Source organism: Oryx dammah, unplaced genomic scaffold (assembly GCF_014754425.2).
Source record: "Oryx dammah isolate SB20612 unplaced genomic scaffold, SCBI_Odam_1.1 HiC_scaffold_10, whole genome shotgun sequence".
Lineage (NCBI taxonomy): Eukaryota > Metazoa > Chordata > Mammalia > Artiodactyla > Bovidae > Oryx > Oryx dammah.
In genome coordinates this window covers 59527285-59541636 of record NW_024070194.1, presented here as the reverse complement: position 1 = coordinate 59541636, position 14352 = coordinate 59527285, and the positions used below count along the sequence as shown (strand labels likewise).

General features: G+C 43.6%; 2 protein-coding genes across 2 annotated transcripts in view; one reads left to right on the top strand and one right to left on the bottom strand.

The window, feature by feature from the left end:
- PIP4K2A (phosphatidylinositol-5-phosphate 4-kinase type 2 alpha) overlaps positions 1–14352 on the bottom strand; it is a 183145-nt gene that overhangs the window by 125288 nt on the left and 43505 nt on the right. The window lies entirely within an intron of this gene.
- On the top strand, positions 10612–11130 carry LOC120869316 (40S ribosomal protein S12-like). The gene has a single exon (XM_040248579.1). The coding sequence runs from the start codon at positions 10690–10692 to the stop codon at positions 11086–11088; it is 399 nt and encodes a 132-aa protein (XP_040104513.1). The 5' UTR covers positions 10612–10689; the 3' UTR covers positions 11089–11130.

The following is a 14352-nucleotide window of genomic DNA, read 5'->3' as shown; positions in this document are numbered from 1 at the left end:
CCAGACCATAATGTCTATGAGAGAAGAATGTAGCCAATAAAAGCTGGAGATACGCATTCCTGAAATCAGAAAGCAGAGAGATGTTTCTGATCATGAGAAAGTAGCCCAGAGATATTTGCTTGGGGGCAACAAGCACATTTTTGATATTAATACCTTACCATCAAGAAGCACTCGATCTGACTTCTCTCAAAAGTCTCATTTTTACAAGTCAGAAAGCCTCAAATTTAAAAAGAAAAAACACTAACATAGGCACTGGAATATTTTCATTCGTAGCGCTAATTGGAGTTTAGCTTATATGTCATTCTTTTTTTTTTTTTTTCAGAAAATTTCTCCAGAAATTCTTGCAAATGCGAGATTGAGCATGCATGCGTTTGTTTAATGGATTCTCTAGAAGGCTTTGCCAAATTCTAAATGTTCCGTCATGCATTTATTCACCAGTTATCAAGCAACTTATGAATAATTTAACATTTTCCTGTATTCTACTATCAGATGAATTTAAGATGTCTCTAAGTTTCTTTCTCCTTTGACTATAATTTTCGATTCAAGAAAAGTTTGTTAGGTCCATATTTTGAAAATATTAACTTGGCTATCAAATGATTCATGCTCCACATAAAAAGGCCAGTGACAGGAGTCACTGTTGAATGCGAGAAAATATTCTGAGCTGAAATACGAGCCAAATTGCCACTTCTTTTCTACACAAGTGCCATGTTGTGTCTGGTACCTTGTCTGGCCAGGGAGCCCATGGCTATACAATGGAACACAGGATTAACTTGATCAGAGGAACAAAACATGACCCCTTATGCAGTGTAGGAGGGAGGGCTGGCCCAGAACAAAATGCTTAAGCAGATCTCTTCTTCAGCAAAGGACCACCAGTCTCTTCTTTTCTGTGTTTCCCTTAAGGTCATTTAGACCACCCTCCCCTCCCACCTGGTCACAAAAGGTCCCCAGTATTGGCTGCAGGAAGTTGAGAAGAGCACCCCCGGTCTCACTTTAAGTTATCCCTTGGGGACTTCTCAGGTAACAGACACCTGCCCTGATGACCCAGTGGAGGAATTTATTAGTGGGCGTCAGTGTTTGGCTGTCAGGTCACTCTCTCTTTTTTTTTCAGCCTCAGTTTTCTTAACTGTAAAATGGAAATAGGCACCGTGGTGTATCAGGACACACTTTAACAGTATCAGTGTGAGGGCATTATTTGAGCTGGATTTTGTTAATGATCTGGATTTCTGGCCTCAAAAGTATAGTCTCTCATTTAGGTATATGACTCATGGTATGCTATGAAAAAGAGAAAGATAAATACCATATGATATCATTTATATGTGGAATCTAAATATGGGATGAACAAACTTATCTGTGAAACAGAAAGAGACTCACAGACAGAGAGAACAGAATTGTGGTTGCCAAAGGGAAGGCAGGGTTAGGGAGGGATGGACTGGGAGTCTGGGGTTAGCAGATGCAAACTATTACACATAGAATGGATAAACAGCAAGGTCCTGCTGCAGAGCACAGGGAACCGTATTCAATATCCTGTGATAAACCATAGACCATAAAGGACAAGAACACACACATATATATATATTTATAACTGAGCCACTTGGCTGTACAGCAGAAATTAACACAACATTGTAAATCAACTATACTCCAATAAAAACTTCGTTTTAGAAAAGAAAAAGTCAATTACTGTGTCTAAGTTCAGTCTTAACTCAGGTTATATGTATTATGTGCAACACAGGAAAATGGAAAATGATATTTGGTTCAATGAACAAATAATTCTCAGTGGAAAATGTTGCTCTGTGCCTTACTTCAATGCTGCTTTAAAATGTTGATGAGAAAGGCCATGCCTGAGGGTATGAATCTTACTGGATGTGAATGAAACTCAGGGCGACTCCAAGGATAGATCTGAGGAGGAAAAACAGATAAGAAGGTATGGAAAGGGAGGGGCATCCTCCCTCTAGCCTCAGACATGGGGGAGAGAAGGAGGGGTAGGCAGGCAGACGATGTTCTGCAAAGCCAAGCCACCTCCTCTTTGTTCTCCCCACCCAGTCCCAGTGAGGGGGCCCCCTGAGACCCTGAGCCAGGCTGATGGAGAACACTGACTCTCAGACTTCTAACTCCTGACTCCCTGCACTGGCCAGTGTCACTGGGGAGCTGAGCTGTTAGCACCAGCGCACCCCAGGTTCCATCCACTGATCTTTTCTCCGTGGCTCAGTTCAGCAGATAAACTGCATGCTGCTCTGAGACAGAGAGAAAAGGGGAAGATGCTGTGTGCCCATCAGCAGCTCCTAACATCCGGTGGTCAGAGATGGGCTGAGGGTAAACCTGCACGGACACCTCCTTGGTCAGCTTGGAGAGTCCTGTAGGGAGGCAGTGCTCTGAGATTCCCACAATTGCTCCAACAGATATCAGTGTGACACTCCCAAAGTTAGAGGAGACTTTGGTGAAAGTCTGCAATCTGAATAACTATAGGTGAGAATGATATGTAGGTCAGTATTAATGCCAAGACCAATCAGCTGTAGCCTCTGAAGCGACTGTACATTCTGTAAAGGGAGGGTTTTTGGCAAGCGCATCAGTGTCCCTTCTTGCCAAGGGCCATAGATTTTAATAACGGGGAAGAAAGGAAATCCCCCAGCTAGGGGGTTCTGGAATGGTAAATGACTTTCTGCTGGTCAAAGATGCCCAAGGCCATCCCATTTCCAATTTAATTTTGGAAAACAGATGTTTCAGTAAATTTTTCAGGAAAATTTAATCTCATAATTATTTCCAGAAATGCCATGAAAACGTTTCTGAAGGATGAAAATGATTTTATTTCCTCAAGGTCAGCCGGTCAGTCACTCAGCACTTCTTGAACTTCCCCTAGGAGAAACATCAACCATTAAGGAAATGGAAAGCACAGCCCTCCCTTTCCAAGAATTTACAGTGTGAAGGTGAGGGGGAAAATGGAGAAATGCAGAGCCTTAGAGTGGCCAAATGATTCCAATCACGAAGTATAAAAACTTACAAATTAGAGAATTCTATTAACAGCTACATAGGGATTCTCTGATGGCTAAGTGGTAAAGAATCCACTGGCCAATGCAGGAGACTTGGGTTCAGTTCCTGGGTGGAGAAGATCCCCTGGAGAAGGAAATGGCAACCCACTCCAGTATTCTTGTCTGGGAAATCCCATGGACAGAAGAGCCTGGTGGGCGGGTCGTCAAACAGTCAGATATGACTTAGCGACTAAACAATTAACAACTACACCTGTGAAAGGCATTCTCGACGTGGACTAAGATTTCAGAATTTAAAAGGTGGCGGTCACTTTGCTGTACAATAGAAACCCAACACTGTAAAGCAACTGTACTCCAGTAAATTTTTTTTTAATTAAATAGATTATATAAAAAAAATGAAAAAAATTGGTACAACCTCTATGGAGGCAATTGAGCAACATTTATGAAATTTATAAAAATTACATGTGCACCAAGAGATCATCACATATGATTTTATTTACATGAAATGTCCAGAATATCAAATCCATAGAGACAGAAAACAAGAGTGGTTAGTTGTCAGGGGCTGAGGCAAATGATGGGTTACTGGATATAGTCTTATTTGGGGGTGATGAAAACATTTTAGAACTAAACAGAGGTGCTGTTTGTATGACATTGTAAATACACTAAATGTCACTGAATTGTATACTTTGAAATGACTAATTTTATGTTTTGTGAATTTCATCTTAATAAAAAAAAATTTGATTTAACAGAAACAACAAGAACAAAAGGATGGTGGGAGGGAAGATGGTTTAGCTAGACTGAACAGAACTAGTTCAGCTGTCTCTGAGAAGCAAAGCCTTCAAAGAAAGGTAAGTTATAAAGAGATGCAAGGGTGGGCATCATGTAATTTCCAGCAAAGAATCCAGTCCTGCTGTTGGTGAGATGAAGGCATTCCCCAAAGTCTGAATCAGCCCAGTGTCACAGAAAGTAAAGTGATCTGGAGCCACATGACCTGCTTAGGTAATTCCAGGAGGGTGCAAACCCCTGACCCTCTCATCACACTTTGAAATAGGGGTTAGAACTCCATCCAGCTATTTCACAAAGTATCTGATGTGCTGTGTGAGAAAACTAGGAAAGGTTAAGCCTGTGACACTTCAAATTAAAGCCAAAGAGGAAGGATCTGGCAGGAGTGGGTCTGGAGCTTCACTGACGAAAAGGCAGGGGGAAGAAATGAGTGGATGAAGGAAAAATTACCTCCTGAGAAGGAGGAGATGGGGTACATGCAAGGTAAGTGATGGAGGTCTTGGGGAACTACCAGGTGGAAAAATAATCAGATCCAACACTGAGCAAAAGACCTGCTGCTGGGAAAGACTGAGGGCAGCGGAAGGGGACAACAGGATGAGATGGTTGGATGGCATCGCTGAGTCAATGGACATGAGCAAGCAAATTCCAGGAGATTGTGAAGGACAGGGAAGCCTGGCATGCTGCAGTCCATGGGGTCGCAAAGAGTCGGACACGACTTGGTAAATGAACAACAACACAGAGGAAGCAGCGCTCCCTAGGTTCCTAGGGGAGGAGGAGTTCTTAAGCCAGCGGGTCAGGCACTGTCCGCTAACACTACACCAGTGTCTGCACACCTGGATGACATTCTCCAGGCTGGAGCCCCTCGCGGAGTGGAGGGCCTGCCTGTGACCGCTGCCCTGAATTTCACAACCACGGTGGTTCCTGCTCTATCTCTGCAGAAGCCTGACGCTCCATGTTTTCAGACGTCACCACCATCTCTTGATTTAGCCCATCAGTTCACAGCTGTGCAGTCTGTTTTGTTTTGACAATGCAGGGGGCTCTCAAGAACAGAGGCAACCACATACCATTGTGATGGATTTCTTCTAGGTTTTTTGGTTTCAGTCGTTTGCAGATGGCTGAGCGCTTACAGTAAACTAAACCATTCTGCAGCCTAGTTTTTCTCCTTTAAAGATTCTTCAAAATAGGGGACTTCCCTGGTGGTCTGGTGGTTAAGAATCCACCTTGTAATGCAGGGGATATAGGTCCAGGGAACCAAGATCCCACACGCCTTGGAGTAACTAAGCCTGTGTGCAGCAATTACTGGGCCCTTGAGACATAATTAGAGAGTCTGTGCACCACAAGGAAAAGATTCCCCATGCCACAACTAAGACCCAAGGTAGCCAAATTAAAAAAAAAAAAAATTCTTCAAAATATTTTGGTGCATAGGTACTCAGCAACTATTTGTTGCAAGCTAAAGGTGACTAGATGGCTAGAAAATATTCTAACATGCATCTGAACCATAACTCATTATTTTTTCCTTTCTCAAAAAAATATTGTTGATCCCTGTGTTTTGTCACACCCGTGCTTTGCTCAGGCGGAGGGTTTGGTTTCTCAGTCCGTTTATCAGGCTAAGGGCTGGGTTTGTTATGGAGTGTTGCCTGGTTCCACTGGAGACTCGCAAAGGACTGGCAGGGACACCGTCAGTTCTGGCAACATGAACAACCCTGCCATCGGCCTCATCAGGGTCTTGGGAGAGTGGCACCGAGAATCCTGCCCCTCCGAAGGACCAAGTTCACATGCATCTGCTCTAAGAAGCTCGCATGCGCTCATCGCGCTAGCCTCACTGTGTGCTACTCTCAACTTCCACAGCACGTTTAATGAGATAACAACAGGACCACCACCCCTAACTGTTCAGTGTGATGTTATTCTTCTCCTCTTGGATTAGTCCTGTCCCCCAGTGATGAACACCTGCTGTTCTCGCCACTCAGCACCTATTCAGCTCCTGGTGACGATGTCCCATGTCCTTACCTGGGGGAACCAGCCCCTCTCTGATTCCCAGCCCAGCCCGGGAAGCGGAACATGTGAACTTCATCAGGGTCAGAAACAGGACTCAGTTGGAACCAGTGACAGTCAGGCCCAAGACTTTTATGCAAACTTGTATTAAGGTAAGAGACACTTTCCTGCTGGATTCAATGATGAACAATGTAGAGCTGGAGTGATTCAAGGTATCTTGCCACCACGAGGGTGAAGATAAAGCAAACGCCAAGCGAGTGACATTGAGACAAAAAGCAAATGGCAGGGGATGGTAAATCCCAGGAGCCTTGAGGCCGAATGACACCTGGATTTTGTACATGTGGGTCAGTAAGTTCCCTTCTTGATCAAGCCAACTTGAGCTATTAAAACCACTTTGAGTCCTAAATGATTTACCAATTGGATTTTAAACTCCCTGAGCCCAAATAAGTGTCCTTTGGTTACCAACAATATCGAGAATGGTGTTCGATGCTTAATGTACACGTTAGGATCATGTTTTATTTTGCTTTGTTTCTGTCCCAGCATGTAATACTGCAATGGGTGCATCAAACATCTGTTTGTTACTTTTCAGAACACAAGGTTCCAAATGGAATGAGACGCTCTCCTAAGTATCATTCCCATCACAGCGTGCTGGTAGAGACAATGCTGATGGTAACCCTGGGCTTCCTGTCCTCTGCCCATCCCTCTGGACATCCAGGAAGAACAGGTGAGAATAACCGTAAATCACTTTAGGGCGATGAGTGATTTTTTAGGAACAAAGCAGCAGTCTTCCACCTAGACCTCCAAATTTCAATGGACTAATATTTGCCTTTTCAAGGAAGGTTTTTCTTTTTTCTTTTTGTGTGGCTATAACAATTCCTCCAAGAGCAATTTCAGATTTCTCTCTTCACCTGAAGGATCCCAAAAGGATGTCTTTTATTATTATTATTTTATTATTATTATTGGCCACTCCACTTTCAGGATCTTAGTTCCCCGAGCAAGGATTGAACCCACATTCTTGGCAGTGAGAGCATGGACTCCTCACCACTGGACCACCAGGAAACTCCCTCAAAAGATTTACTTTGATCTCCACACTCCAAAGCAAAGAAAAAGGGCCATCACATCACTGAAAAGACTATTTTTACAGAAACAAAACCAAAAAAGGCTAAAAACTAAAACTAATTTAGAGTCTACAGTGCTAAACATTGTGTCTTTCTTCCTTTCTTTTTTTGTTGTGGAAGGAACACCTAACATGAGATCTACCCAATTTTTAAGTGTACAATACAGTATCATTAATTTACAGGCACAGTGGTATAAAACAGATCTCTAGAACTAAATCATCCTGTTCTTTGTTCTTTACGTAAATGTGCTCTAACAGAATATACCCACCAAGGAAAAGAAGACTTGAATTTTGGAAATGTGTTCTTTACCACATTATGACTTTTTGAAAGGTATATAGCATAGCTGGCCTGTCAACCTGCAGAGCTAAAGGCCTAGGCATGAGATAGGAGACAGTAAATGAAAATATTACTATTACTATGTTTTTATTTTTCTTTTTGGTCTGTGTCCAGTCTTAGTTGCAGCATGCAGGATCTTCAGACTCTCTAGTTATGGCCCTTAGGCCCAGCAATTTTGGCCAAAATGTGAGCTTAGTTGCTCCAGAGCATGTAGAATCTTAGTTCCCTGACCAGGGATCAAACCTGCATCCTCTGCATGGCAAGGAGGACTCTTAAGCCCTGGACCACCAGGGAAGCCCCACTATGACTTTTTAAATGGCTGCAATCATGCTAACTTTCAGAACCAGTACTTTTTCTTTTCTTTGATGGATATAAGCTGATGTGTATGCTAAGTCGCTTCAGTCGTGTCTGAATCTTTGCAACCCTGTAGACCACAGCCCGCCAGGCTCCTCTGTCCATGGGATTCTACAGGCAAGAATCCTGGAGTGAATTGCCATGTCCTCCTCCGGGGAATCTTCCCGACCTAGGGATTGGAACCCACATCTCTTGCATCTCCTCCATTGGTGGGCGGGGTTCTTTACCACTAGTGCCACCTGGGAAGTCCCATAAGCTGGTACTACTGGGAAATCATTTTCAAATGGACTTACAAAAGGGATCAACCTATTGTGGGGGTTACAAACCATGCTGAGGTCAGTACTACAGAAATATGTGGCACCAAAAGTACAAACAGAAAAAGAAACATGTAATTGTTTTCTAAGCAACCATCTATGAGTGAAATGCAAAAATATCGATACTTGACTCACCCTAGAGGGAAACTGTTTTCTGTCAACGTTTGTTGATCTTTTCAGAATTAGACTTTCAAAGGTTTGCTCTAAGTTGAACACATGGCCACAAAATGTCATGCCACAATATAAATCATTTTTAGAAAAATATTGCCAATTAGAAAATGCAACAAGTTCTGAAAAATGACTCCAATTGTTGAATGTGACATAAAATGCAAGGAAAGATTTTCTTTTTTCCCCAGAAGGAACTGCAACAAAATACCATCATTAACACTTGAAGTCCATGCTCTGGTGGAGAAATCAGCCATGATACATTCACATTTTGCATACAAATAGAAATCTGAGAACTTTCTAAAATTTATGTTGAATGGAAGAAAAACAAGGATAGTTGGTTTAAACCACAGAAAGGTCAAAATACAGTAAGACAGATAAAATAACTCAAATTCAAGAACCACAATTAGAAGAAATTCCATACCTATCTGTTTAAAAAAAAATAAAATGAGAAGCTTCTTTCAGTAGATTTTTACCAACTCTCCTCTATCTCATCAACCCACAGGGGTTATAGAGTTGCTATGTAGCAAAAGATCTCAAAGGAATGCAAATGAGAATGTCTTCCTTTTTAATTAACTTTAAGCCGCTATCCTAAACCCAGTAATATCTTAGGCATTTTACATATATTATCTCATAATGTCTGCGGAACAATTCCATTAGATATGAATTTTTATCTCCATTTGAAAGAAGAGGAAATCCAGTTCAGAAAAGATAAATAACTCACCCCAAATCATAAAGTCGTATTTAATCCTGCAACAAAACCCATAGCTCTTCAGGTCCCTTTGATAAGGGCTCCAGAAGGCCCTAGAGCAGCTCCCCAGGCTCCCAGGAAGCTGCCCAGGGCAGCTCAGCACTGTGGAATGTGCACCAACCAGAATCTCAGAGATCTGGAGAGGGCCAGATCACCAGCCCTCAGGCCTCTGCTCCCAAGAAGGCTGGGCTGGGTGAGTCCTGGCTCCTTCTCATTCTAATAGTTGAATTCAGTTTGAGAGGTCTAGCTTCAACCAGGTGTCCATGAGTTCTTTTTCTTTTCTTAAGCATATGTCACCCAATATTGCATGCGTGCTAAGTCGCTTCAGTCATGTCCTACTCTTTGCGACCCGATGGACTGTAGCCGGCTAGGCTCCTCTGTCCATGGGATTCCCCAGGCAAGAATACTGGATTGGGTTGCCATGCCCTTCTCTAGGGGATCTTCCTGACCCTGGGATCAAACCCATGTCTCCTGTGGCTCCTGCATTGCAATCGGATTCTTTACTGCTGAGCCACTGGGGAAGCCCGTAACCCAATATAATACATGTCACTCTACACTTTTTAGCCACAAAATGATTCAATTATGGACAGAACTGGACAGAAAACCATGACGGACAGATCTATTGGCGATCTTTCTAGAAGCTGCTTTCATGTGACAGGCTGTGGTAGAGCTGGCAATCTCATGCAACTGAATCGTCCCGTGTCTTCTGAAGCTCACGCTTCCAGCCCACACACTTAGCACCCACAGCAGAGCTCAGCTCCTCCCAGCCGCAGAGTGCACGTGCTGCGTCCTTATCACACCTCACAAGCTTTGCTGTTTCCATGACTGTCTGCCCTGCAAGACGTGAGCTCCTTGGCGGCATGAACACGGTTTCACTTATCCCTACATCCAATCCTTGCTATGATGCTGGGCACATAATCAGTGGTCAATGAATGTTCACCTGAATATTCCATTTTCTTTTTTAAGGCAGACAGGAAGGCAGATGAGAGATAAGAATCTAGGTGATCTATATGCTTTATGACTCACAGGATCCCATTCAACCCGCACCAAATACAGGCCAGCCTCATTTTGTACAAAAGACCTATTCCTGAAAGTAAGGAGATTTATACCTTGAATTCATCTTGCTAATGATTTCCAAGAATTTTAATCTTAATTTCAGACAGCATTTCCTTACATTTTTCTTTAATAATCTGGACATCCTCCAATCTCCTGACAACAATAAATATTTAAATACACTTGACAGCCTCTCTGTAATTCAAGAAAATTTGCAGGATTTTTTTAAAACAAAAAACATGCCATGGAATCTGGATACCAACGTCAGTTAATCTACACTGTTAACGACTTGAGTGTTTTATACAACTTAGACGCTTTGTTAAAAAAAGAAAAAAGCTTCCCTGGTGGCTCAGAGGGTAAAGCATTTGCCTGCAATGCAAGAGACCCGGGTTTGATCCTTGGGTTGGGAAGATCCCATGGTGAAGGAAATGGCAACCCACCCCAGTATTCCTGCCTGGAGAATCTCATGGATGGAGCAGCCTGGTAGGCTACAGTCCACAGAATTGCAAAGAGTCGGGCACGACTGGGCGACTTCACAGACCCTTTATGTCTCCAGTTACAAGCCACAGCACGACAAAATCATTTGGCATGTGCAAGCACCTAAAACGAATCAGATAGATGGACTTTTCCCATGAAAGATACCTAGTTTTTCTCCAAACTCATCTTGTTTTTAATTTCGATTTGTGTATATTAGGCTATACCTATCTGTATGGATGCTCTTAATACACGAGAACAAAGACAAGCAACGTCACCTGTTCTGCTCTTTCCCTGCCGCCGCGGAGCCGCACGGAGGTGGAGGCTCGGGTGCATTCAAGATTCAGCTCCACCCGTAACCCACCGCCATGGCCGGGGAAGGCATGGCTGCTGGAGGTGTAATGGACGTTAATACTGCTCTGCAAGAGGTGCTGAAGACTGCCCTCATCCACAATGGCTCAGCGAGTGGGATTCGCGAAGCTGCGAAAGCTTTAGACAAGCGCCAAGCCCATCTACGTGTGCTTGCATCCAGCTATGATGAGCCTACGTATGTCAAGTTGGTGGAGGCCCTTTGTGCTGAGCATCAAATCAACCTGATTAAGGCTGAGGACAACAAGAAACTAGGGGAAGGGGTAAGCCTCTGTAAAATTGACAGAGAGGGAAAACCCCGTAACGTGGTTGGTTGCAGTTGTGTGGTGGTTAAGGACTACAGGAAAGAATCTCAGGCCAAGGATGTCATCGAGGAGTACTTCAAATGCAAGAAATGATAAAATAAGAAACTGAGTTCTTGTTTTCCAAAAAAAAAAAAATGTCACCTGTTCTGAAGTGGGCTACGGAACCCCACTATCAAGGATGCCCTCCCCTCTCCAGACACGCCTCATCCCAGAGGTAGAACCAATCAAGAAGCCTTCGGAAGGGACCATTTTAATCCAAGTTTCAATTGGAAGGAAAGAAGGAGCAGACTGTAACAGTGATGTGCCCTAACACTGGAAGAGCAGGGCTGATGATACAAAGGAGGAAACAGAGAAGCAGTGTGCCGGGACAGTAAAGGGCTCCTTTGCAGAAAGGGAAAAATCCCACCAACAGGGTGAGACGATCACAGCTAGACACGAGCTCACAGCTCACAGAATGCCGTCAGACACTCAATCCCACCAACAGCGTGAGGAGATCACAGCTGGACACAAGCTCAAGGCTCACAGAATGCCGTCAGACACTCAGCCCTCTCTCTCTCCGCAGCTGCCCCCTTGCTGGTTTGCAAGCAGCCAGCCCGCTGCTCTTTGTATTCTAGAACACTTTCCTTTGCACCTCATTATAATCATCTACATCAGAGGGCTAAATTGATGTGTGCTTTTTACAAAAATTTTTTAATTAAAAAAATAAGTTTAATTCTTTTACCTTTTTATTTCACAGTGGAGTACAATTGATGAACACTGTTGTGACAGTTTCAGGTGTGCAGCAAAGTGATTCAGTTATACATATACATGTATCTATTCTTTTTCAAATTCCTTCCCATTTCAGTTCAGTTGCTCAGTTGTGTCCAACTCTTTGAGACCCCATGGACTGCAGCACGCCAGGCTTCCCTGTCCATCACCAACTCCCGGAGCTTACTCAAACTCACATCCATCAAGTAGGTGATGCCATCCAACTATCTCATCCTCTGGCGTTCCCTTCTCCTCCTGCCTTCAATCTTCCCCAGCATCAGGATCTTTTCAAATGAGTCAGTTCTTCACATCAGGTGGCCAAAGTATTGGAATTTCAGCTTCCTGTTTAGGTTGCTACATAATGTTGAGCAAAGTTGCCTGTGCTACACAGTAGGTCCTTGTTGGTTATCCATGTTAAATACAGCAGTGTGTATGTGTCCATCCCAAACTCAATAACTATCCCTCCCCTCACCCTCCTTTAATTTAAACCTTAAAGTTAAATTAAACCATAAGCTTTTAAATTAAACCATAAGTTCCTTGAGGGCAAACAACTTTTAGTGCTTTTTAGTGCTATTTTTCCCCTTCCTCAATATCTGGTAATAGGCAATATGTACACAACAAGTGCTGTCTGAATGAATCAGTCAATAAACAAGTGTACATATATATATATATATATAGGTATTCCTGAGCAGATACCTGAAGCAGAATCTAGAGTGAGGACCAGAGAGAAAAGGCTGAAATGACAGAACTAGTCACAAGAGGAAAAGCACAGACGAACATTGGGGAAGATGAGGAAAGGGGATGGGATGTGGAAACACTCCTATGCAATTCAGTCAGAGGCCAGAATGGAGCTCATGGTGTATGAGAATAAAAATTCCTATTAACTGGGCTCCCCTGCTGGCTCAGTGGTGAAGAGCCCATCGGCCAGTGCAGGAGACACAGGTTTGATCCCTGGTCCAGGAGGATTGCACATGCCGCTGAGCCCCTAAGCCTGTGCACCACAACTACTGAGCCCTGTGCTCGAGAACGTGGGAGCAGCAACTTCTGAGCCCACGTGCCCTGGAGCCTGTGCTCAACTACTAGAGAAGCCACGGCAATGAGAAGCCCGAGCACCGCAACTAGAGAGTAGCCTCCACTTGCCGCAACTAGAGGAAAGGTCTCACATCAAAGAAGACCCAGCAGTGCCAAAAAATACATAAATAAAACTATTTAAAAAAAAATTCTTTCATAGAAACAACAGCATGTGACTCTGAAAAATTGGGCACGAGGCATGACAACAGGAAAACCCCAGTAAGTAACCATGTATTATACCAGAGGGAGCAGAGATGAAAATCAATTTAGTCCAGGCACCAGATCAATACTGGGTCAATATCAGGTCTGCACTACTTCTTATCTCCTCTTTCACACTTTCATTTTTATACACAGATGAAATTGTTTGATCTGGTTTTTCTATCAGACTGCACTGTTCCATCAGTTCTATCTCCTCTCTTCCCACACTCCAATCCCTTCCTTTTTCCACTTCTCTAAATATAACCCAGAGAACCAGGAGCCTTTTGTAAGATCAGAAGGGTTCTCTTCTCTGATTTGGGTTCAACATCTCAGTGAGATTGTGCCGAAGGCTGAAGAGGATTTCTGAAATGTCCGACCACAAGGTTTCCAAAAGGCAACCTCAACTTGATACTCGTGAGCAGGCCAGGAGATTCAGTTGAAAACATTCTGCATGTCATTAAGGATTCTGGCCTCCAGTGTTCAGCTTTGCCCTTTAATATGCAAGGCACATCATTGTTTATCCAGGGGAAAAATACACTCCTGAGCTAGATTAAAAGCTTATTTGACAAGATGTGAAGTCAAGTGATGTATAAGGAATCTTTGGTTGATCTGATGACCACTTGAATGGCTTAGAAACGCACAGCGCCCCCACAAGAAATGGAGAAATAATAGTAAGAGAGTAGGGGCTTCCCTGGTGGCTCAGACTATAAAGAATTTGCCTGCACTATGGGAGACCCAGGTTTGATTCCTGGATTGGGAAGATCTCCTAGAGAAGGGAATGGCAACCCACTCCAGTATTCTTGCCTGGAGAATTCCATGGACAGAGGAGCCTGGCAGGATGCAGTCCATGGGGCTGCAAAGAGCACGGACACGACTGAGCGACTAACACAACACATATCTGCACTCGGGCTGGGAGGTGGGGGAGGTTTAATGGCTAAAAGCCAGTGGCAGGGACGTCTGATGATAGTGATTCAAATCTGACCATCTGACGATGCTAGGGATCTGCACGCTTGGACATGGGTGGGATGCACATCTGGAGGAAGGTACGGCACGAGTAGTCAGCCCACATGCGGTTCTCCAACACCCAGAATACTTTGTTCAGGATGAGGAGAGGAGGGAAGGAGTTGGTAAACTCCAATATTCTGGGATCGGCCTGTAATTAGGATGCATATTCCGTTAGTCCTACCAAAAGTCCAGGATCACTGGTAGATTAACCATTCCAGATTTGGGTCAGTAGTAAATTGAGAGGATCCTGGCACTTTTAGTTGGATGTAAGTCCTTGGCTTTCCAGTGAACGAGCTGTGTGATCTACAAGGATATATTTTGGAGCCAGTTTCTGCA

Excerpts from the sequence above, each read along its gene's own strand:
- LOC120869316 (XM_040248579.1), top strand. The coding sequence starts at position 10,690 with ATGGCCGGGGAAGGCATGGCTGCTGGAGGTGTAATGGACGTTAATACT.